This window comes from Micrasema longulum, unplaced genomic scaffold (genome assembly GCF_059751315.1).
Source record: "Micrasema longulum isolate JH-2025_06_02 unplaced genomic scaffold, ASM5975131v1 h1tg001725l, whole genome shotgun sequence".
In the NCBI taxonomy this organism is placed as follows: Eukaryota; Metazoa; Arthropoda; class Insecta; order Trichoptera; family Brachycentridae; genus Micrasema; species Micrasema longulum.
Genome location: NW_028278903.1, coordinates 19521 through 44567, shown reverse-complemented (window position 1 = coordinate 44567; position 25047 = coordinate 19521). Strand labels below are relative to the sequence as shown.

Genomic DNA, 25047 nt, shown 5'->3' with positions numbered 1-25047 from the left:
GAGGCCACAAATTTATGCAAGTTATTTAGATTATTTTAATTCATGGAAATCCAATGTCTCTAGACATCACATTAATCCTTGATTGGAATCCACAGAATCCCCTATTTACCATTTACTCATTATAAATTTATTTTTAGGCGACAATTCTGATTCAAATGTAGCACGAAAAAAAAAAGATGCAGTCCATAAATTTATCATTCATCTATATTTAAAAACAAAAATGGATTTTGTGTAATTCGGAAAAGAAGTAATGAAGAAACTATCATTGTCTCCACATAATGCTGTGTTCTTTCGAAGACCTTTCCGTACGTACTATGAAGTTATGCTTTTAATGTAACCATCGATCAACTTGATCTGATGATATGTCGAACCAGATGACCCATGACTTTAGATGGAATATTCCAGATTATTGAAGCAACCGGCCAATATGATGTATTCCAAAACTTTTCGAGTTTAAAGCATCTCTATTTTTCATTTATGTAAGGTTTGACACTAATAATTAAATTAATATTTTTATCTAGAAAAGTAGTATTTTAAATGGATTCTTGAATCAGAGAGTAAATTTAATTTATGTAAAAATTTAAAATGTTTTCTGTGATTAAATTCATGTGCTGTAAGACCAGTCTTATAATTTTATTTATTTTTCTCTTAAATTTACTTGTTTACAGTTCCAAGGAATAACGAACACAGGTTCTATAAAAAATTATAGCCTTGGTCCGTTGATAAACAAAAGAGGTATCTACGACCAGAGCCAGCTTTTTAAAATTGTTAACAATAAGGTTGACTCCCCAGACCGACTAGACTGTCTGAACTTTTCTACATTCCTCACATGAAAACTAATCATCGAGAACATTCTACCATCCTCGTATATATAAAATATTTAACAAGAATTTTAGTATTCTAGATATGTTGCGACGATCAGATTATGACCGCCACAGACAATATAATAAGGCGACCAATCTTTGGATTTTGTTTCTATGCCAAATACTCGTCTACTAATCGGCTAATCTAAGCTTTTCCTTCGGTGACAGCATGTGAACGAAACGGTTCATTCGCTAAGAGAAATTTTCAGAAAGGGGCTGTCTTGTGGCGTAAGTAACTTTTACTTCTGAATTTGTTGCAACAGAGAGGGAAAACATTTTTGAGTAGGGAATATGGGAGTCTAGGCATTTACAGGGCTTACGACTTGTCATTGGCTGGTTTAAGTGACCACTTTACACACTGTGTAACATTCACCATTCTGCCTATGTTTGAACATTCATATTTCCTCAACTCTACCACCTGGGAAAAGAAGAAGTATAAAAAATTGGAAAATTGTTTTCAGGCGTTGCCTAGTAGGTGAATCGGTTCAGCCGGATAAATTCCAACAAAACGATAAAGGTTTCAGCTCTTTTACTTCACAGAAGTCAATATTCTAGCTGCTTGCGTTTAAAAGTTATAACGGTTTGAAATATATAATAAACCGGTGGACACTGCATAATGAAATATCGCAAGACGCAAGCGGGGGAGGCGGGGGAGGCGGGGGAGGCGGAGGGGTGGAGAGTTTTGAGTAATAATTAAGTATTACATCTAGAACACATGTGCAAAAGATCAGCTGGTTATGAAATGTATGTTTCAAGTTTACGAGTACATACAACGTTTAGAAATATTGATAATTAATACATGGTTTAATTGTAATCAAATTTAAGTTATTATATTAATATTATCATATTTATACTAAGTTAATATATTTATATTAAGTAAGGACATTTATATATTTTAATGTTTGTACTATTTTAAGACAAAAAAAACTTAAAACTCATGTATTTAAGAAAACACGACCCATTACAAAAAAACAATATTTACAAATAAATAAAAAACTTATAAGGCCAAATATAATTTTTAACATAATCTTAAACATGCAAAATGTCAAAAAGTATTCTTGTTTACGGCACTCGCAAAAAATAAAAATAATTCAATTGAAATATTCAACAAAAACTAAATTTGTCGTTTACTACTGTCTTTAAAAAATCTTATCGATAACGGATTTACACGGATAACAACAAACGTAAAGGCATGTATATGTTTTAAATAACGGTTAGATAATAAAATTCAATTGATTCAGTGTTAATGTTTCGAAACGTATCGTAAGTACAGTAGTTATTACGTTAAGCGGTTTATACCATCTGAAAGGAAAAAATGTGGATTTTAATTTTCATTATTCAATTAGTAGATAGGGCTCGGGGAAATTAAAACATAATGAAAGGGAGGGAGCGCCGCGTCGGTCGGGGAAGCCGCCCCACCCTGCCGAGGGTAAACTTCATTAAAAAGGATCAAATCATAATATTTTCACATCGTGCGTGAACATTTTCCGGTCTCGTGAATCGGGGATTAGAGGAGAGCAGCCGTAGCAGCCAGTAGGTGCGGGTAGGAACGTATAACCGGTATCCGGAGCGGGTATACTCACTCGATGTTGCAGTAGGTCTCCCAGCACAGGAGGTTCAGCCAGAAGAAGCTCGCCAGGAAGGTGAACTGGATGGCGTGCGCTGCGCAGACAGAGGGAGATTAGGCATGGTGTGAAGTGTGGGGGGGGGTAGCTCGTACGGCACAGGGCGGACGGTAGGTACCTGCCAGGACGCACAGCGCGGGCGGCAGGCCGGGGGAGGCCAGCTGGGTGGAGGCCAGCGCGAGGTAGGCCGCGGCCAGGCAGCCCGAGTAGGCGGCGAGCACGCGCGCGTGCCCCTCGCCCACCAGCGCGCGCACCTCGCGCAGCCAGTGAGCGCAGCACGTCACCACCAGGAACGGCACGGACACCAGCATCACTACAATCCGCCGTACATTATTATTGTGCTACAAACAGACGGACAGTTGTACACTTGCACAGTTCTACAGAATACACAATGAGATTTGCCGTCTGATTAGATTTGATTTCATTGAGAAAACATAGTCATTAATATTCAGTAATAAAACATGTATTCTTAATGTAAAAATACCAATTTTATATTTATGGGAATAATAAATAATAATCTTTTTTTGGCATAAAAAAAATATAAATTGTTTATAGAAAATGTTTATTCATGCATCCTTATGGTACAGTAAACTTTACTATTTTTGAATATTTTTGTTTATTCCATCTATTTGCTCGTATGTAGGTAAACTCGTACCGAGATACATAGATGCAAGTTGCATGCGAATGGTGGGGTATCGCACAGGGGCGAATTCTCCTTATAATCGATTATTTGCAGCTTACCACATTTTTTTGACATCGAAAGTAATGATTTATGTTACATTATTGTTAGGGAAAAACACATCACAAAAAATACATTGCATTTCTTGGGTTGGTAAATTTACACCATATTCCTTTATTCCATACAGCGAGCCAGTTGCGCCTCTATCGGCCAAAACTATTCCTACTATATTACACGAGATTATTTTGCTGAAGAAAAAACATGAATTTAAATACGTCTTAAACCCAAAATTTTATTGAGTAAATTTTATCATTAAATGCCCTAAGTCAAATGAAAAAATATGGAATAGTTCCCTTGAATTCCGATGCTTTCACAGATGTAGGCTGAGACAATGGAACAACATTAAGAATCTAAAAATTATCTTGCTCAATGTCATTTATTCAGTGGGATCCTGTACATCAACAGCTTCACCCTCGCCTATTGTTTGGTCATCTTTTCTTGCTGAAAGTAATACATAAACTTATAATCACACCTTTATGCGTTATTTTTGTTTTAAACTTGCTACTGTATTTTGGAAATTATTTAAATAAATATGTACGAGATTGTATTTTATACACTTTTTTTATTTTTTAGACTTTTATTTTCTCAGTAGTGGTAAATTGATCCATAATGATCATTTTATACACACAGGGGGGCAAAATTATTCCTTTGTAGGGTTTTACTAAAATCGTTTTTTAAATAATATGTTGAATGTTATGAATTGTGATTTGTAGTATTACGCCTTTTAAAACTAGTCAGATCATTAAAAGATTATGATTTTTTACTTTCACTTAATGAAATATTAAGTATGCATTTTTAATTTAGAATAAAATACCACAAAATAGATACTTATATAACAATGAATAAATAATTTTAATTGAACATCTAAACCACTTTGGACCAACAATAGACAGACAATTCACATGGACAATTCATATCAATAATGTAATTAGGAAAATATAAATACTATCTAGTCTTTTTTTTAATAAAAAATTTTCTTCCAAAACCCGAAAAAATATGTTGTCTGAAGCCTTCGTAAAATCTAAAATTTATTATATGCACCAACCAACAAAATATGGGGAACAGGAAACCAAAATAACATAAACAGACGACAACGATAACAATAATAATGTTAAAGTTAGTACTCTTTAAACTAAAACCATTAAAATTTATTCATAAATTTGATATTGATGTAATTGTAGACAAATAACTAAAACTCCGGACACAATACGAGAATATCGGAACAATATAACATACTGTCTTCAAAAACAAAATGAGAGAATCAGGGACTGGAGTTATATAATAAACTGCCAGATAAAACAAAACAAAAGTCTCGGACAACTCTTGCAAAATATGTCAAAAATATTATTTTACTTTATTTATTTCGAATACAAACAGATGTACAGGTTAAATGAATATTTAAAAAAAAATAATTACATAAAATGTATACATAGTAGGGCCTGCCATCCAATTATATGTATTCACTAAATAATACTGTAATAAAGCGACGACGGCTTGAAGTTTAAACTATATAAATAATAAATATACTATATATTAAAATAAGATAAATATGGACAAAACAAGGAGATAGTGGAAAGGAAAAAAAGGAAATTGATAAGGAGTAGTAAAGGATGATTGAAGGAAAGTGAGAGTGGAAAAAATAAATCATTAACAATATCATTAACAATACATATGGATGTAAAGGGGTAAAAAAAAGATTATCAATGAGGAGAAAAACAGAATCTCATAACTCATTGTACAAGGGATTGAAGCTGTACAATGAGCTACCTGAAGAAATAAAGGAGATATAAAAGATCGAAATATTTAAAATTAATTTGAAAAAATATGTTATTGAGAAATTTTGATAAAAAAATTGTAATGTTATTAAAAGTTTATATTAGTTCTTAAGATGTTATAAACTAACTTAATAAAGCATAAATATGTATATTGTTATCAATGAACGTAATAATCCATTAGGGTTTATAAGGAAATTAAAAAAAAATAATAGTAATAATTTTCGAATTGAAAACAAACTAAGGGATTCGAACTACACGAATAACGGCTTAGTTTAAAAACTATTTTAAGAAAGGCTCATAGAGTTAAATTTAATATATATAATATGGAAATGCGTTTTTTTTATGGCTAATCATATTTCAAATTTTAGGTCTGGATACGTTACTGTAATTACCTGCACAGTACTGCACACGTACCTAGTTGTTTATGCCTGCCGATAACTGCCCATAGGTATTATGGTAATCGGGAATCTGTTCTAATTCTGAAGACGGAGGTTAAATAATCTAACGAGGGTTAATTTAAAAACCGAAGATACCGCGCGGTCGGAAACTTTATTGGACGCTAAAAATTCACTTCTAGCTACTCAACTGAGCGGTGGCGCTGGCGGTGGGTCCGAGTACTTGACACCCGACACCCGACACCCGACACCCGGCTTTGTTATCATTAAGTTTGCAAGTGACATTATTACATCTTTATTTACAGAAACTACAAGATTGGACTTTTTAAAATTTAATTAGTATGATAAATTGTAATTCATCAATCACGCCTGAAAAAACGTTTCCCATTTCTTCCGTTAACACTCCTCCCTTCTTCTCTTCGGAATAATATTGTGGATGTTAATTTATTATATGCTAGAGTGAAGCGAGCGAGTGCGCACTTAACCCACTTCATGTTTAATAAACTTTGTAATGAAAATAACCTGCCAACCATATAATAATCACATGAAAATACAACATTTTCGGAAACAAAATAAAATAATATATTGTGTTTATAAGTGAACAGTTTTTACATTGGCCTTAATAAACGTTTTCGAGACGCTGAATTGGATTAATAAAGGCACAAAAATAGATAATATGTATTTAAATCAGCTCGTATTTGCAGACAATATGGTAATAATAAGTGAACAAGTCAATTAACTTGAAACTATGGTAAAATAACTATACGAAGTCTCTAGAAAGATCGATCTGAAATGAACATAGTAGCAAATAAAAATACTAGTACTGTTGACAAGTAATTCTATCTTGAGCACAAAATCAAATTGGGAAAACTAAACCAATCTGCTGAATCCGAAAGTCCCACTCGACTTATTAAATGATTACAATCATTAGGATTGTTGCCCTGCTGCTTTTGGGGGTGCTTTCTCACAATAAATAAAATAAAGTGAGTTTATGAAATAAGAAATAACCTCTCGTTCGGGAGGTACCGCTCATTGCGAAAATAATGTTTAATGAACGGTTAATAACTTTTTGTTATGTTTAAATAATGATTGCTTATAATGCCCCTATCACCTTCAGCGCATTTTAGTATATGAATGTAGTCAATTTGTCAGTCGATCTCTGTCTTAATTTTTTTTTTTTCGATTCTGACGGTGACAGGGTCTGTTAGTTCATTGGCTTGTTTAGTGAACCGGGAGAAACAAGTCCAACCGGGAGAACCAGAGCCATCACCACCCCGCTACCGGCCATTTTAAACAGTTATAACAGAGCAACTTTTTCAAATGTTTAATATTTTTTGCCTGTTTCAAAGACACCCTAGTTCAGACATCTACCGACAAAAAAAGATTCAAACCTATCAGGCCCAAAAAGACAAAGCGCATGAATTTAATCAGTGCACTTTGTCAGTCATATCAACCAACCTATTGACCACATGGTATGGAAACCCAACCCTACATACGGAAGAACGTCTTTAACAACACACCTAGCAGTGAATGAGCGACGCCGACGCATTCCAGTCCTACTCGTTATTGTATTAGTAGATAAACCCTCTCCCTTTTTACGAAAATGGAAAATACACGACTCGAGTTCGGTTCTGCATTGCCGCCACTTTTATCTATTTACGAACACAAGAAAACAGATGAAAATTTAATACTACCATCAATGTTTAATTGCTGTCGACTCCTAAATCTTATTATTCTAAAAATGATCGATTGCGGCTATCATATGACACATATTTATTATTTTCAAAACACACTATACACCTTCAAAATATAAAACCAAGTATGTTCCATTGTAATATTCACCTAACATATACCTATTAAACTCACGCCCCTCCCTTTTCAACTACTTCTCCCGCAACATCAAACATTTTTATAATCAGTGCACGTAAAGGTTGCCAACTAAAAGCATGGGGTTTTAAATCAGTATTTTGGTTTTAAACATTTACATTTACATTCCCATTGTCCTTCATTTATCCTCGACAATTCCTAGTCACAATTTTTTTCTCCCTTTCCACCACCTCCTTGTTTCGTAGTTTTTTTCCTTTCATTAATTATCGAGAATATTTTTTTAATTGCTTATTATTTTATTTTTACATCGTTTAAATCATTCTTTTATTACGGTTTTTTTATTTATTTTTTATTTAGTCTTAAAATAGTACAAAAATAATAAATGAATGTCCTAATGTTAACTTATATCTAATTATTATAAAAAAACATACACTAATTATTAACATTTCTAAACAATATACGTACACTTAAAAAGAAAACTTCTATAAAGCTAAAACGAATAAGATTACTTTTTAAAAACTAACTTATCTGCTAAACACATGTTTTTTTAACTGACATTTAAATGAAATAATATTTTTTTGCTCTCTTATTTCCAATGGTATCATTCGGTCATATGATGGTTTCATTCGATGAATACATCTAATTTGATGGCAGGCCTTAAAAGTATATATTTTTTCGATTTATCGTAACCTGTACATCTGGTACAATCCCAGTAAAAAAAAAGAAATAAGATCACATTCGCACGGTAGGTACTAGAGAAAGTTACGTACGAATCGATATGCAGGCGAGCCAGGTTCGGTCGCGAGCGGAGGGACCGGAGTCCTCAGACTGGAAGCACACGAGGGGCAGCGTGAGCGGCTCGCCGCCCACCCAAAAGGCCTCCACGCAGAAGCCCCGCGGGGGCAACACGGGCGGCACGTGGTAGGGCGCGAACAGGGAGCCGTTCCTCAGCAGGTAGAACTCGTCCTTGCTGTCCCTGCCCGGCTGCAGCACGTACCTGCGGGCGAGCGCTGCGTTAGTCGGCGGTCGGCGGTCGGTGGTCGGCGGTCGGTGCCCGATACTCACTTGCCGTACGGACACGGGTCGCCCACGATGGTCTCCCACTCGTTCACGTCGTAGTCCCAGTAGCCGCTCCCATTGCTGTCGAAGAAGATCGGCTGCAGCGCGAGGGTTGACGGCGCGCACCCGTGCGTCTCCTCCGACAGGTTTTGTCCCACGGGGCAGCACTTGCCCACCACGGCCATGCGCCCCCCGCCGCCGCCGCCGCCCCGCTCCTGTGGAAACAGGGAACTCGATATCTTTAGGTGCGTTCTTAACGACTTGCGGGAGATCAGGAGATAGTCTAGAAATTGGAACACTCGCGTGAACTTTGTGGTCAAATATTTTGCTTAATGTTAGTAAATATTAGTATTCGGTAGGTCGGTAGGTCGGTAGGTCGGTAGGTCGGTAGGCCGGTAGCTCAGTAGCGGTATATCAAAGTTCAAAGGTGGGTTTAAGCGGTCAATTATAATAGTAAAGAGTTGTTTTTGTAAATCGTTCGATTGCAAATCATTTTACAAGCGTGAGATACATTGATTAGTTAAGCTTTTTGGGAAAGTTTTGCAATTATTACTCTCGAATGATTCTTGTAACTTGCATTCTGTGGTCAGAAAGTTATAAAAGATTACCGGCTCCCTTATATAATCTGTTTTTAGGACAAAAATAAATTAATAAGTGTGTAGAAAAAGGATTTCAAACGAAGTGTTATTATTATTCAGGTTAGTTATTATCATGCGCCCTTGAGGTATTATATTACGAAAATTGCGCTATATAAGTTATCCATAATAATAATAATTATTATTATAACGCCGTGGCGGTTGAGGGGGTTAAAAATGGGGGGGTCATTTTTTTTACTAAATAGGTACATGTGCACTCGTATTTCACAATAGTTTTCACATATTAAAAAAAATACATGGATATGTATGTATATATATGTCCATATAGATTTTGGACACCAGGACGTGTACATCGGCTGGATAAGAGGACACTGCGGAATCCTTGGCAACGAAAAGGCTGTTCATGTTTTACCTTCTTTAATAAAAATATATACAAAAAAAGGCTCAGGAGGCTACGCTTAAGAAAACAGCCCCCGATTTCGCCGATTTGCCGCTCAGTTTTGCCAAAAGGAAAATAAGAAGCAGGACCCTTCAACTCTGGAATGATCGTTATTTGAGTGAAACAACCGAAGTATAACTAAAATGTTTTTCCCTACAATTTTCCATGCCTATGATTTCAGAAAAATGCAGAATGCTGGCTACGAGCTCACCCAGATGCTTATGGGTCACGGTGGGTTAGGAAACAAAATGCCGAACACTCCTCTAGTGGAACGGAATGTCTGTTGACTACTGCCAACAGGTCGGCTTCTCTTGAAGAGTTTTAAGTGCTTTCCTCCCCACGTAAGCAAATGCTGAGAAGTTCTTGATTAGCCGTCTCTCTGGGACGTGGTCTTTGATGACTTGATGTGACTGCCCTTCCCTGATGGATGTGACTGCATCGCATATGCGGATGACGCTTTTCTTCTCCTTCTATCAGCTGACAGTAGAAGGGGACTTGAGATCTAAGGCACAGCGGCACTGTCAATGGTGTTGGAATGGGGGTATAGAAATAAACGACGATGGGGCTAATGGAAAAGGGTAATCTTGACAGAGCAAGGAATCCAAACACCAGGATAGGTGGCCAGGGGGTTCGGTTCTTTAGGGAGGTAAGATACCTTAGCGTGCAGCTGGACGGACCTGGGGGCGTTCTGGTGCTCTAGAGAGTAGTAAATAACGTTTCCTATCACTGTTCACATAACGGGGTTTGAAATGGGTGAAGGATTTATTTATTTATTTTATTTATACTTCCATTTGTCTCTACCTTGTAGACGATGAGGGGTGGTTTTAGAGCGACAGTAAAAAGGACATTAAAAGTTGTAAATGTAAATATTTGTTCGCGCTTTTCCTTACTGAATTTGGTTAGTAAAGGGTGAAATATAATCAATTCGTAGTGAAAAAAAAAATGCTCGCTTGTATAAGCGAATCCGAAGAAAGACATTTAGTCTTTAAAACGGATTCGGGTATGTGGTGGATGCTTTCAATGACTAGCCCACATTAATATATCCTTCCTGATCCAAATAGTTAAGATAATTTTTAAGATATTTAATTGCAGAAAAATCTACTTTTTGAAATGTAAACCTTGTATATTATAAGCAAGGTAAATAATGAAGCAACTCCTATATATAAACCCCCCCCCCCGCACATGTTGTCAATAATGTGAGATGATATTATATGTATTATATGACAACGTATTATTTACTGGATACAACAATCGACGTTTACTCTTGAAGGGATGTGGAATGTTCAAACATTATGTAAATTAGGTGAATTTCATGCGGTGTGTGCCAAAAAACATTAAGCCGGCTAAAGACAGGTCAGGAGTCCCTTTAAATTCCTACACTTGCATAATCTCCGATAATTCCTCTGCATATCGAGTCTAGCCGTCTGGCGTAGTGCGGGTGCAGTGCCGATGCCGGGGCGGGTCTCTCGGCGACCGTGTCCGTGTCCGTGTTCGTGATCGTGTTGTGTCGTGTGTCGTGTGTCTTGTGTGCTGCTGGCGCGGGGCGGGCGGTGCCCGAAGGGGAGGGGGAGGGGAGCTATTTCACGAAATAATCAATATCACGTAGCCTCGTGCGCCATCACTCTCCCTCGGTTCCCGATATTACGCGGGTTGTGTAACAGGTAGCAGGTAGCAGCAGAATTGCCTTTAAACAATATATATTTGACTATAAAATATACAAATGAATCAAAAAATATTTGATGATCCAAAAAGGTACGAACTAGATATATTATAAAATCTATACGTAGGAAGATTTTTATTTGTATTCGTAATAGGGATTAAAAGAGCAATGAATAGAATGATTAATTTATAGTATCGCAAAAAGTTTTATTATTTGGGAGGGTAAATATTAAAATAAATTACCACTCATACATTATTTCATAATTACATTGCCGAAATAATCAAATTGACTGCATTGTATACTGTAACAGAAGTTAAAATTATATGTGTATATATAAAAAAATAACAAACGTAGTTCTATCTATTTTGTGTATTTTTATAATTGAAGATACACATGTACATATGCATATGCATGTAAAATTGTATCGACGAATAATTTCAAATTGCATGGTTTCTAGTATGTATCTTTGTTGAATTATTAAAGGTAGATTTTATAAATATAAAAACATTCTTGAAGGTAAGTAGGTAGGGGAGTGAATATTACGCTATCCATACGTTTAAATGCAAATACTATTTTATTTTATTTGTCTTTTACAATTTATGTACGACTTTTTTTACATAAAAGATAATGTTCTCTCACTGCACTGGGGCGTCCCGTGCCGAGGGAGACATTTTACATTATTTTGAAACATGCCTCATTAGACATAATTATATCGTAATATCAAATACATATTAAACATAATAAAAACACATAAAAATCACAAATAAAAACACATTTCTACATTTTCGGCCCGATCCACTCCATGATTCATTTCTTAATGGCGATTTCACAGTAGCAGTATTTACTAATCGTCCTCATGGACAATAAAAGTACGTTGTGCACTTTAATAGTTTAACATTATTATATTACGTTACATTATATTACGTACAAAAACGTTGTTCAAACTGATACGAAGTGGCGGCTTTAATTTTGTCTCTGTATAAAAAGTATTATTTAACATATTTTTAAGTGGTTGTGTTATTCTAGCAGTGTTTGAACGAAAGGCTTTGCGAATTAATACATCTTGGAGTGATTTAAACTATTCTTTTCTGCAGTTAATTAGCTTATTTTTAAAATTACATTAAAAGTGAATAGTGGGTAGCTCAAAATTTATTTTTGCAATATGTCTAACCTCTGTCAAGTGTGTAAAAAGCCGGTCACGGCCGGAGCGTATTATACGTGCTCAGTGTGCAAAGGTGCAAATCATTTCGTGTGCGGAGATTTGCCAGAGGCTGCTTACAAAAAGTTATCTATCGAACGTCGTGGTAAGGTAAAGTGCACTGACTGTATTTCTGGTATCGCTCGGGACACATCGCTCGGAACTGATAACGAGCAATTATCAGGGGTTATCAACAATTCGGAGGCGAAGACTATACTCGCTGAAATTAAAAATATTCGTATGGAATTGACCGAACTACGGACTATAAAATGTGACATAAAATCCTTACGGAATGAATTGGTTGGCATGAGAGAGAGCGTGTCATTTATAAATGACAAATTTGATGCCATGGAGGCTAAAATTCTATTGCAAGAGGAAAAAATTAATAAGTTAGATGGCATGCAAGGGAAATTTGAGGAATTACAAAAACAAATAAACAACCTTCAGTATTTCACTGATAAACAGGCTCAATGGTCACGCCGGAACAACATCGAAATTCAAGGAATCACTCATAAAACCGGAGAAGACATATTGGAAATTGTTAATAAAATTGCCAAAACTGTTCATTTTCCCCTTGAAAAATGCGACATAGACTACTTTTCCAGACTGCCGTCTCAACCTAATAAGCCGAAACTCATAGTAGTCAGATTCTTAAGGCAGATGACCAGAGATGGATTTTTGGCAGCCGTTAAGAAACGTCGGGGTTTGACTACTTCGGATATTGGCTTACAAGGGACTGCGGAACCAATCTATTGTAATGAACACCTTACATCTTTAAAGAAGAAACTCCTTTTTGAAAGCAAAAACATAGCGCGACAGAAAGGGCACGATTTCTGCTGGACCCGGAATGGAAACATCTTCATAAGACGCAACACTACATCCCCGGTGATCAAAATATTTAACACTAGTGACCTCGACAAGTTTCGCACCGAATAACCTTATTAATTCACATTTCAATTTTCTTTTTTGTATTTTTTTTTGTATTATCTCTATATTTTATATTCCCCTCGCTTCCCTATTCTACCTTTACATAACCCCCGTCATCATTCCTTTCCCCCACCCTGTCATCAATACAGATGTTTACTTTGCGTTAGGTATTTTGAGTTTGGTAAATATAGGTACCTGTATTATTTTTGAAACACACAATGTGTCATTTAATTTTTATTATTTTGATTCTTTTATTTTAATACTTATCTACGTTATCTTTAAATTATTTGTCTTCGATTATTGTAATTCACTTACATTTTTTTTCCTTTTCCAACGTTTGTTTATCCCTGCGCATATTCCTCAATCTGTTGCATTTGATTACCGCGCTGCATTACAAGCTTATTATTTCTCTTTTAAACGCATGGAATATCAGTGTATCTCTTACTCTTTCTCTGGCATCGTAATTTATATATACTATTCTAACTCACTCAATAACTCGTGCAATTCAAATACGCTACATCTCCGTCTATATTACTATCGCATAGTTTTTATAATATTTTATTATTATAATGTTAACAGTCAATTATCTAGCGCTTACAAAATCTATATCAATAGACTAATAATTGTAAACGCAAGTATGTTTTTTGTACTTTACTCGATAAACTTAAAGTGTTTCGCATTTTTTATATTCAATGACAGTAAAAGTACTACTTACGTCTGTTTTGATTTACTGGATTGTTTACGCACACTTCTACTGCATACAAATACATATTTAATTTTATTTGAGTCAATACATGTACGCCGGGTAATAAATCAGATATTATGCTTATTTAGCAAATTATGTATCATATTATTTTTTTTGACTTTAAAATTTTATATAAATATTTACAAAAAAAACACATGTTCTGTACAGTTTTATTATAATATATTTATAACCTTACGTGATTACATTAGTTGTACGTATGCAGAAAAATATTATATTCATATAACTCTATTTACCGGTACGAGAATATTTATTTCTTTTTTGCTTAACTCACTGTTACAGTTACTTACCTTTTGGGGCTCTATAAAAATGCTTGAATTTACTATCTTTAATATTTTAATATTTCAACACTCGCAATGAACTTCACGGCATATTATCAAAATTGTAGAAGCATTCGTGGTAGATTAGAAATATTCTACCAGAATCTGTTGTCAAATGATACTTATTGTTTATACGGTATTACAGAGTCCTGGCTCCATAGCAGTATTTTAGATGAAGAAATTGCTCCTTCCAGTCGGTATTGTATACTAAGAGCTGATAGAAAATATGACGATTGTAACCAAACAAGGGGAGGAGGAGTGATGATCATTTGCCAAAAAGATCTTCACCCTCAGGCTAGGGATGACTTAGCATGTTCAGCAGAGAGCATTTGGGTTACCATTCCTGCCTGCAGACTTACCTCTAAGAAGAACATTCATATTGCATGCGTATATCTTCCTCAAGGACGCAATTACGACACTGCTGTAAATTCATTTCTCTCTGTTTTAACTAAATTACGAGATCAAAATCCCGAAGACCTGATATTTGTTATGGGAGATTTCAATATGCCAACATTGGATTGGATTCCACAACCTGATTCCGCTCTTTTAATTTCTGATACATCATGTAATGAAGCTAGCAGGCATTTAGTAGACACGTTATCATACGCGGAACTTAATCAATTTAACAATATCCGTAATGTAAATGGAAGGCTTCTCGACTTAATTATTTCTGATATTGATTGCCGCGTAACGCATTCTGATGCACCTCTTATCACTGAAGATACTCACCATCCAGCATTACATATAGACATCGGAATAGAAGTATCTCCCTCTCTAATTATACCGCATAAAGAAATCACTCTTTTTCGTAGGGCGGATTACTCAATCATAAATTCTTATCTACGCGAGGTTGATTGGTCGGTTTTAATCGATGCTGAGTCTATTGATGATTCCGTGAACGCTTTTTATGTAATACTCAAAGATACTATTTTACGGTTTATTCCTAAGCAGTCAATTAAACAAAACAAATATCCCGTTTGGTACTCATCTGCCTTAATCAAGATAATAAAAAATAAACACAAAGTTCATAGAAGATGGATTAAATATCAAAACCCACTCGATTACTTAGAATTTTCAATGCTCCGATCACGTCAAAAAACTCAGCAAAAAGAATGTTACGCGATATACATTGCCAAAGTAGAGGGAGAAATTCCAAGTAATACTAAGAAACTCTGGTCATTTGCAAAAAATGTTAACAAAAGAGGTAATATACCTCAAACTATGCATTATGGAGAGACATCTGGTACAGGGGGAAAGGAGATCTGCGATCTATTCTTAAAATATTTTAAAACATCTTATGAATCACCTAGCAATAATACTAATGATCAACCTCTTAATATTTCATCTACGCCAAATTTACTCAATGATTACGACTCAATTGGTAATGCATCTTTTGAGATAAAAGAGGTAACGAAATATCTGCTCAACATTAACCCAAACAAGGGAAGTGGAAATGATGAGATTGCTCCTTTTTTCGTTTTTCAATGCGCGCACTCACTGTCACTACCCTTGACTATTATTTTTAATAGATCAATTAACGAAAAAACTTTCCCTACAAAATTTAAAGAAGCAATAATAGTCCCTATTTTCAAATCTGGATCTAAAAATAATATTCAAAATTACCGTCCCATTTCAATTCTTTCAGTTTTTTCAAAATTATTTGAGCTCATGGTTTATGATAAAATTTATCCAAAAATCCTTAAAAATATACAAAATTTTCAGCATGGTTTTCTGAAGAGGCGCTCTGTATTAACCAATATGGTAAATTTCACCGAATACGTCACTTCCAATATGGATGACAGAACGCAAGTTGATGTCATATACACAGATTATTCTAAAGCGTTTGATAAGGTGGATCACCGAATTCTTATGCGTAAATTAGAATATCTGGGAATTCACGGTGACTTATACAGATGGTTTATCTCTTACTTAGATAATAGACTTCAGTCAATTATGATTGAAGGATATCAATCTGATTTCATCTCCATTCCGTCTGGTGTACCACAGGGCTCACATCTTGGGCCACTTTTATTTAATGCCTATATTTATGATATTCAGTTATGTTTCAAAAATGCCCATTACCTTTGTTATGCTGACGATAAAAAAATTTACCTTAAAGTCAAGTGTAGAGATGATTGTGCAAAGTTACAACAAGATTTACATGCATTATCGAATTACTGTGTTGTAAACAAACTTTATATCAATGTGTCTAAATGTTACAAAATATCTTTCACTCGTAATAAAAATAAAATAAAATATGACTATATGATAAATGAAAATACAATTAGAGAAGTAAACGAAATACGTGACTTGGGAATTATTTTGGACTCAAACTTAAATTACAATAGTCATATAGAAACTATAATTAACAAGGCATACAAAATGACTGGATTTATCATGCGGCTGTGTAAATCTTTTAAAAATTTAGGTTCATTTATATTGCTTTACATAACATACGTACGCCCCCATCTTGAATATTGCACTGCTATCTGGTCTCCTGTTTATAAATTAAATATTAATAGAATCGAGAATGTTCAAAAAAAATTCCTGAAAAAACTAGAATACAAATTTCATTTGCATTTTCCAAATTATTTAGCTTCATTAAAATTTTATAACCTTGTTTCATTAGCACACAGAAGAGATATGTTTGATCAGATCCTGCTTTATAAAATTGTCAATAATAAATTCGATTCCCCGGAACTCATTAATCTACTTGCTTACCGTGTCCCCTCCAGGCCAACTAGACTCTCTGATATTTTCTATATTCGTAAATTTAAAACTAATCATCGGAAACATTCTACAATCCCTCGTATATGTGAAACATTTAACAAAAAATTTAATAGTCTTGATATATTTAACACTCCATACAATATGTACAGAAGAGAATTAATAGGCTTGATTCATGCTCTTCATTCATAATTCGTTTAATCATTAAATCAAATGCAATTTTCCACTCTCACTTTCCTTCAATCATCCTTTACCACTCCTTATCAATGTCCTTCTTTTCCTTTCCACTATCTCCTTGTTTTGTCCATATTTATCTTATTTTAATATAAAGTATATTTATTATTTATATAGTTTAAACTTCAAGCCGTCGTCGCTTTATTACAGTAGTATTTAGTGAATACATATAATTGGATGGCAGGCCCTACTATGTATACATTTTATATAAATTTTTTTTTAAAAAATATTAATTTAACCTGTACATCTGTTTGTATTCGAAATAAATAAAATAAAATAAATAAAATTACGTATTTAGCTGATATTAAACTATTTAAAGAGTTGTGCATCGAGAATCCTTTGAGAAAGTCGCGTGTTAGGATTTTCCTTTAGACGCCGACAAAAAAAGCGAATGATTTTTGTGAATAATTGAAACAACAGAAATAGATAATATTTTCTCCCTTCCGCGCTCTGCGCAAAACACATTCTACGAAGCGGAAAGAAAGTGCGAATGGCATCACATCATTTATGTTTATTAAACTTTTGGGATGTTTATAAATATCGATCGATTCTTTTATTACCTAATCGAGTTTGGTGACTTGTGACTCTTCGGCATCCCCGAGATCTTATGGCCACCCCATTTTATCCGAATACCCAGTAATGGATAAATTACAGAAAATCGTGAATTGCGACGCGGTACAAATTCTAGGTAAATAAAATCACATAAAATTAATAATCACACACATTATTTAAAAAGTCTCTCCAGGAATGTGTTTTTCCATCTCAATGGAAGAAAGCAAACATCACACCCATATTTAAATCTGGATCAAAAAATGACGCAAACAACTATAGGCCAATTTCAATACTATCGACATTCGCTAAATTATTTGAAAAAATTATTTATGAAAAATTATTCCATGCAGTAAAATCCTATATCTGTCCTCAACAACATGGCTTTTTCTCCGGACGCTCGACCGTTACAAACCTTACTTTATTTACAAATGATATTTTAAACACAATGGAAAGTGGTTTCCAAACTGATGCTATATATACTGACTACAGCAAAGCCTTTGACAAAGTTGACCATTTAGTCTTAACACGCAAACTTTTGGCTATAGGTATACATGGTGATCTTCTGCGCTGGCTGATATCATATATTAGTAATCGATGTCAATCGGTAGTAATTGGTGGGTATAAATCTGACTGGGCAGAAATCTCCTCTGGTGTTCCCCAGGGAAGTCTACTCGGTCCCCTATTATTTCTTATATATATAAATGACATTGATGTTTGCTTTCGTTATTCAAAATTTCTTCTTTATGCCGATGATATGAAAATATACGCTAAAGTTAAATCTCAAGAAGATTGCCTAATGATTCAAGACGATCTTAATCGTCTAACTGACTATTGTATTGAAAATAAACTGTTTTTGAATATAAATAAATGTGTCTGTATTACATTCACAAGGAAAAGAAAAATTCTTAATTTTGATTACAAACTAAACAATAATGTACTAATGAGAAAGCACGAAATTAAAGATCTTGGGATTGTTTTAGACTCAAAACTACTTTTTGAATCGCATATCAATAAAATTACCTCCAAAGCATTGAGCATGTTAGGTTTCATAATTCGAATGAGTAAACACTTTAATAATCCAAAGGCCCTTATTTCATTATATTATACATTTGTCAGAAGCCATTTGGAATACGCCTCTCAGATATGGAATCCCCAGTATGCCATATATATAAGTAGAATAGAAAATATTCAAAACAAATTTATAAAGTACCTTAAATACAAAACCGGTATTTCTTATGTATCTACTCTCACTGTCTCCACCTTCCATGGAATCATTTCTCTACAATACCGCAGAGTGTGTGCGGACCAACTACTGCTTTACAAAATTGTGACAGGAATGGTTGACTGTACAGAGCTGCTTGGTTTAATAACAATACATGTGCCAGCCAGGATTTGTAGACGGTACCACCTGTTTCATGTACCAACAAGTAAAACATCGTATGTTAAAAATGCTTTTTTTCGTAGGACTTTTTCAATGTATGGGATGTGTAATGTCACCAATATTGTTTAGCGTATACATTGATAACTGTATGAAAGAACTGAAAGATTGAAGAGTGGAAGCAAAAATGGGTGATATAACTGCCGCGCTTCTTGCTAGCAAAATACAAGAACTGCAATATTTATTGGGAAAAAAAGTCCACAATATATGCAAGAAAAGTGATTTGCTAATGAATATTGATAAATCGAAATGAATTGTTTTTGAAAGGGATGAAAGTATAATCAAATGTGAGATCAGTGTGAACGGAGATATACTAAAATAAATAAAAGTATGTTTACTAGGGATGGAAAGACTGAGAAATATATTGAAATAAGGGTGAGTGTCAGTAACAACGTGAACAATGCACCTTAATTTACCCTGGTAAACAAATGTTTGTCGCAGGAGGAAAACTAACAGGTCGCCATGGAGTTCTGGTGCCGACCCTTATAGATGGGAGCAAAGTATGAACTTGGAAAAATAATGATAAAAGTAGGCTGAATGTTGTCAAAATACGATATCTCAGGTGAACGTGTGGTAAACTGATGTATGTGCACAAATGTCGAGATTCGTGCATTATGTGAGACTAGCATTATCGACAAAATCAAAAAAGGAGTGCTGCATAAGTTTGGACATGTGGAGTAAATAGACAGCGAAAGAAAGGCTAAAATGATTCACGGTACGAAAGTCGAGAAAATGATACCAGCCAAATGACCGCCGCCAGAATTGATGACCATACAGGCCAGATTTATGGCATTTTCAGAACACATTTTCATCACTTTCCAGAACTTTCGGCGATAGGTTCTCGCATTCTTGACAGATATTCTCTTTGAGGGCTTTAAGAGTCTGGGGCTTGTTGACATAGACTCGTGATTTCAAGAAACCCCACAAAAAGATGTCTGGAACGGTTAAATCGGACGATCTTGCCGGCCAGTGCAAATCACCAAAACGAGAGATTAGGGGACCCGTAAATGCAGCTCTCATAATATTGGTTGAGGCTCGTGCATTATGCGCCGTTGCTCCATCCTGTCGGAACCGCATGTTTTCCAATCCCAATTCATCTAATTGAGGAAGGAGAAAGTCGTTGAGCATGGCTCTGTACCGCTCGCCGTCCACAGTAGTCGTTTGGCCCGTGGAGTTTTCAAAAAAATAAGACACGATGACGCCTCCAGCGTAAACACCACACCATGCAGTAATTTCGAGCGGGTGTTATGATTTTTCGTGGGCTCTACGCGAGTTTTTAGTACCCAGAAGCGATACTTCTGTTTATTCACAGAGATGGAAATTGGCCTCCTCACTTATGATGATTTCCGGTAAAAAGTTATCTTCCCCGTGGTCGAAATTCAGGATGGCTCGAGCGTGGGTTATACGCGCTCGGCGGTCAACGGCCATGAGCTGACGCACTTTTTGCACTTTGTAAGGAAAACATCTTCAAGTATTTCATCAAACTTTTCTGTAAAGACCCCAGATTGAGGCCCGATTTCGTGGCACGTCGTCTGGTCGATTTTCCGGGGTTCTCTGCGACATCTTCAGCTGCAGCCGCGATATTCTCAGCATAACGGCTGTTCCGGGACCGGCCAGACATGGCTGCATCTCGTGTTGCCCCGCACTCTTCTAGGCGACCAGCTAAACGCCGTAGTAGCTTGTGCCGGACGACCGGAAAATCTGCGCCAACACCACCGACAAATTATTCCGCATAAAAATCGAAAAAAAAATTCCACGTTTTTGAGGAGTACAGCGATTCATGTCTCGTTGACGTGTATTTTGTAACTGTTTACTTCACAAATGTCAAATCAGAACTGACATTTGCCGCCATTCGCAAAAATTATGACATCTTCCGATTGGGTCTATTGCGCCACCTTTTATTTTAAGGCATTTACTAACAAAATTAATGCAAACCTTTTATACACAAATTAGTTACTCGTGAATTGTTAAACACGAAGAACAAATAAAGAAAATGTTACGAAATTGTGTACATTAATTTACGTAATTAATATTAGTTCATATCATAATAATAATAAAGTTTTTTCTCACCTATTTCTAGGGCAGCATTTTTTACATTGTACCTATACAGATGTGCATTATCATTGGGATACATTAGTTTTATTATTTTGTTTTTCTTTTTAAAAAAATAAATTTATATTTTCTCATTTATTGTTTCATTTTGTTTTATTGTACTGACCGAGGTTTGTAAACAAGTATGGCTAAAGAACACTTCATTATACAATTACTAAAAAATGTAATAAGATTCCCAAGATGATTTTAAAAGAAAATGTTGACGAAGTTTTTAAGAAAAAAATAATTGAATGGTTAATGTGTAACAAAGCTTTATATTGATTATCATTTAATGTCATCTATTTGAATTTTTATAAATAAATTTTGTGTGAAAATTAGGTATGCTTTTAGTTCTTAATAATGTTTATATTACTTTTTAAATTTATATAATTTCTCTAACGTTTCTCTTTGTAAAGGAAAAATAAGAAACCTGCTGACAAGCTGGTTTCGCGGTTTAGTGGGTTTCATTATTTTTCCTTTTATATTTTCTGTTCATGTTTTTACCTTCTTTAATAAAAAAATATTAAAAAAAAAAAAATACACCATTTTGTTCACTGGCCAAACACAAAAGCCTGATTTTTTGGAAGTTCAACCTGAATAAGGAAGTTAAGCGGTTTAAAAAAAAAATCTTTCTTGATAGACTATTAAACTAAGCCAAAATTTAAAAAAAAATAATTGTGTATCCGCGTTATCAGCGCTATGATTTTTCAAAGTTTTGTATTTATGAAATGACTGCACGCGGGACGTCTTAAGTCTTAAGTTCTTTTCCGCATTGTCGGTTGAATTATCGTAAACCGGAAATCTCTTTCTTATCATAAGTTAATTCGTATGAACTAGTGACGTCGTTCAAAATAGTTAGTTTTTATTAAAATGTTTTCATTATTTTTTTGTCCATTTTCAAGAAACTTTGCCGTAAAGTCAATGCTCTATTTTTTACCGCGCGTAAGAAAACCTTTTTGTGTCCAATTTTCTGTAGGGCTGAAACTCCTTATTGCTTTTTTCCCTATATATATATATATTTATGTTTTTTTGTTGAATATGTAATGCTGTAATATTTTTTTTACAAATGGATGATGCTGAGTGACTTTACACAGATGCGCTTTTTTTATTTTATGGAATTGTACTTAGTTTTATATAGAAAACCTCTATTTCGGTTTCTATGTAAATACTGTATTTTTTTGTTATAATGGCTGTTGTTTTCTTTAAATAAATAAACAAAGATTTTATCTATATACTATTTTATTTTATCTGACTTATTGTCTTTTAGCACCTGGTGCCCGTCCAATAATCTACAATCTACAAATTGAACATGTTATCAATAAATCCTTAAAACTTCTTGGATTTATTAACAGAAGCACAGCTGGCTTCAAAAATATCAATACCCTTAAAACTCTCTTTTGTTCCCTAGTTCACCCGCACCAAGAGTATTCCTGTGTTATCTGGTCTCCATATTATGATGTTCACATCAAAAATATTGAATCAGCTCAACATCGATTTTTGAGAAAGATAGGCTGGAGGTTGGGCTTATCCAGAGAAGAGACCAATATACGTATAATAAGTTAGAAACTACCTTAAATATATCTTCTCTTTAAGACCGTCGAATTAAATCCGACCTTCTAGTCCTATTTAAAATTCTTAACTCACTCTTTGATGCGCTTGAACTACTGAGCTCAATAAAATTAAATATCCCAACTAGAAACCTCAGACAAAACTTACTCTTTCATACCGATAGCCATAGAACTAACTTTGGTTTTCATTCCCCTATGCCCAGAAATCTTAGATCTGCCAACAAACACACCAGTCTTGATTTCTTTGATAACAAGTTGTCTTCTTTCAAACGATCACTGAATCAAATTCAATTATAAACACCTCTCTCCCGCTTCCACTCCCACAAAGTCTACTATAAACCATCGAGTCTTTCTACTTTTTTTATAATAATTTTCTATGTATACATATGTCCATAAAAATGCCCATTGGGCGTATATATAAATAAATGAAAATTTTTTAAAAATATATATATACACGAGTATATACTGAACACATAAATATATCCTACAAGAGGTAGTTAAATGATATATTACTCCGATTTCGTAGTGCGTTTTGACTGTAAAGTAGATAAAACAATGGGATATATATACAGGTGCACGGCCACGATTATAAGCGTTATCTTCATCAGTACACGTACGTCTCGTAAGACATAAATAAAATCGATATTTATACACGAGAATTTGTATGAAAATTCAAAGTATCTTCGTTGGTAATCTGTAATTGAGCATGATTAGAAAATCATATGGAAAACATCATTTACTTTGTAGTTAAAATTGAACATTCCGTTAGAATACGGGCCCAGGTGATGGGTTAGATAGTAAGCAGTAGAATATTTAATAAAGATAATTGAGCAGTTTAATTTTTCTAATAAAATACAAATTAATATATCGTGACGAAAAAATTATTACAAAACTATTGAAGATAAAAAGCGGGTAATTTGAATATGGTAGATGCATACTTACTAATTATTATAAAAAAAACTCATACCTACTTAATGTTATTAATCGAAATCACTCGTAAACTAGTGGAGGCGTACCAAAAAATATTATTATAACTAAATACAGCCGGAACATTTTTCATCTAACCTTCAAATACCCGGTTCCATTCCAACGGAGTTTACAACCGACAAGAAGGAGTGTCGTTTGTTTACATCGAGTGACAAGTGCAGAGGTAGGTACGCAATGTCGGATACCTTATCACGGGCCGGGGGGACTCCCGGCTCGGGGGCTCTTCTCCTGGCGCGGGGGCCGCCGTCATCGTCGCCGGCGCTGTCACCATAGGGCACGGCCAGCAGCGCCTCCAGCAGGCGCGCCGCCAGCGGCCCCCTGGCTGGCGGCGCGCGCGGGGGCGGCAGCGCCAGGCCCTGGCGGTCCCAGTACTGCGCGCGCGCCGGCGCCCCCAGCAGCAGCGCGCCGCACACGGTCAGCAGCATGGCGCGGCACACGCGGACTCGACACGCGGATACACGCGAACTCTCCGCCGCGGCGCGGCTGACACTGGCCGACTGCCTCCCGCCGCGCCGCGCCGCGCCGCGCGTACTATCGCCTCTCCGCCGCGCCCCTCCGCCCGCCGCCCGCGGGACCGTAGCATGAATGAATCACCTGGCGCCGCGCCGCTTTGGAGAGGAAACTCTTCCGGGGATTTCGCGTCCATTTCTCCGGCTCAATTATTTATTAAAAGAAAAAGAAAACATCAGCCATTATACAAAAAAATATAATATATACAAATAAACTAAAATTACACACCCATAAATAGTTTTCTTTATGTAACTAAATACAATGCAAAAAAAGAAAAAAAGCGTACCCGAAAAAAAGCCAGTTCGTATCATTCTACTCTGAAATTATTAAAATGACGAAAAAGAACATACGAAAAGAAAAAGTTTTTTGTTAAACCCGTCATAAATTTTTTTTTCATCAGCGGATTCACACGAGGATAGCCCCTGACCAGCCTTCCCTCCTTTCCTTTTTTCAAATAATAGAAAATAAGAGTAACAATGATATACACGTAAATAGTATCCAAAAAAATATATACACAAGTTGTTAAGTAGCAGTTAGATTACATTGATCAATTTATTAAAAATATGTTAAATAGATACACATTTAACAAATTTTAAAGAACCAAAGTGATAAATTCCCTAAAAGACACAAATACTACTGGTACTTATTGCAGTTATTCCGAACACTTAGTTAAACCAATAATGCATATCACAAATTTAAGTTTAGCTGAGGGTATTTTCCCAACGTGTCTTAAAAAGGCTATGATTTGTCCTAC

General features: G+C 35.3%; 1 protein-coding gene across 1 annotated transcript in view; it reads right to left on the bottom strand.

The window, feature by feature from the left end:
• Positions 1-24293, bottom strand: part of LOC148274195 (G protein-coupled receptor Mth2-like) — a 45355-nt gene extending 21062 nt beyond the window's left edge. The window contains exons 1-5 of the mRNA XM_088237458.1: positions 23969-24293; positions 8290-8498; positions 7995-8221; positions 2607-2801; positions 2447-2525 (exon numbers count right to left, since the gene is read on the bottom strand). Coding sequence (XP_088093584.1) covers positions 2447-2525; positions 2607-2801; positions 7995-8221; positions 8290-8498; positions 23969-24208 — 950 coding nt within the window. The 5' untranslated portion in view covers positions 24209-24293. The remainder of the gene's footprint in view (positions 1-2446; positions 2526-2606; positions 2802-7994; positions 8222-8289; positions 8499-23968) is intronic.
• Between the last annotated feature and the right edge of the window lie 754 nt (positions 24294-25047).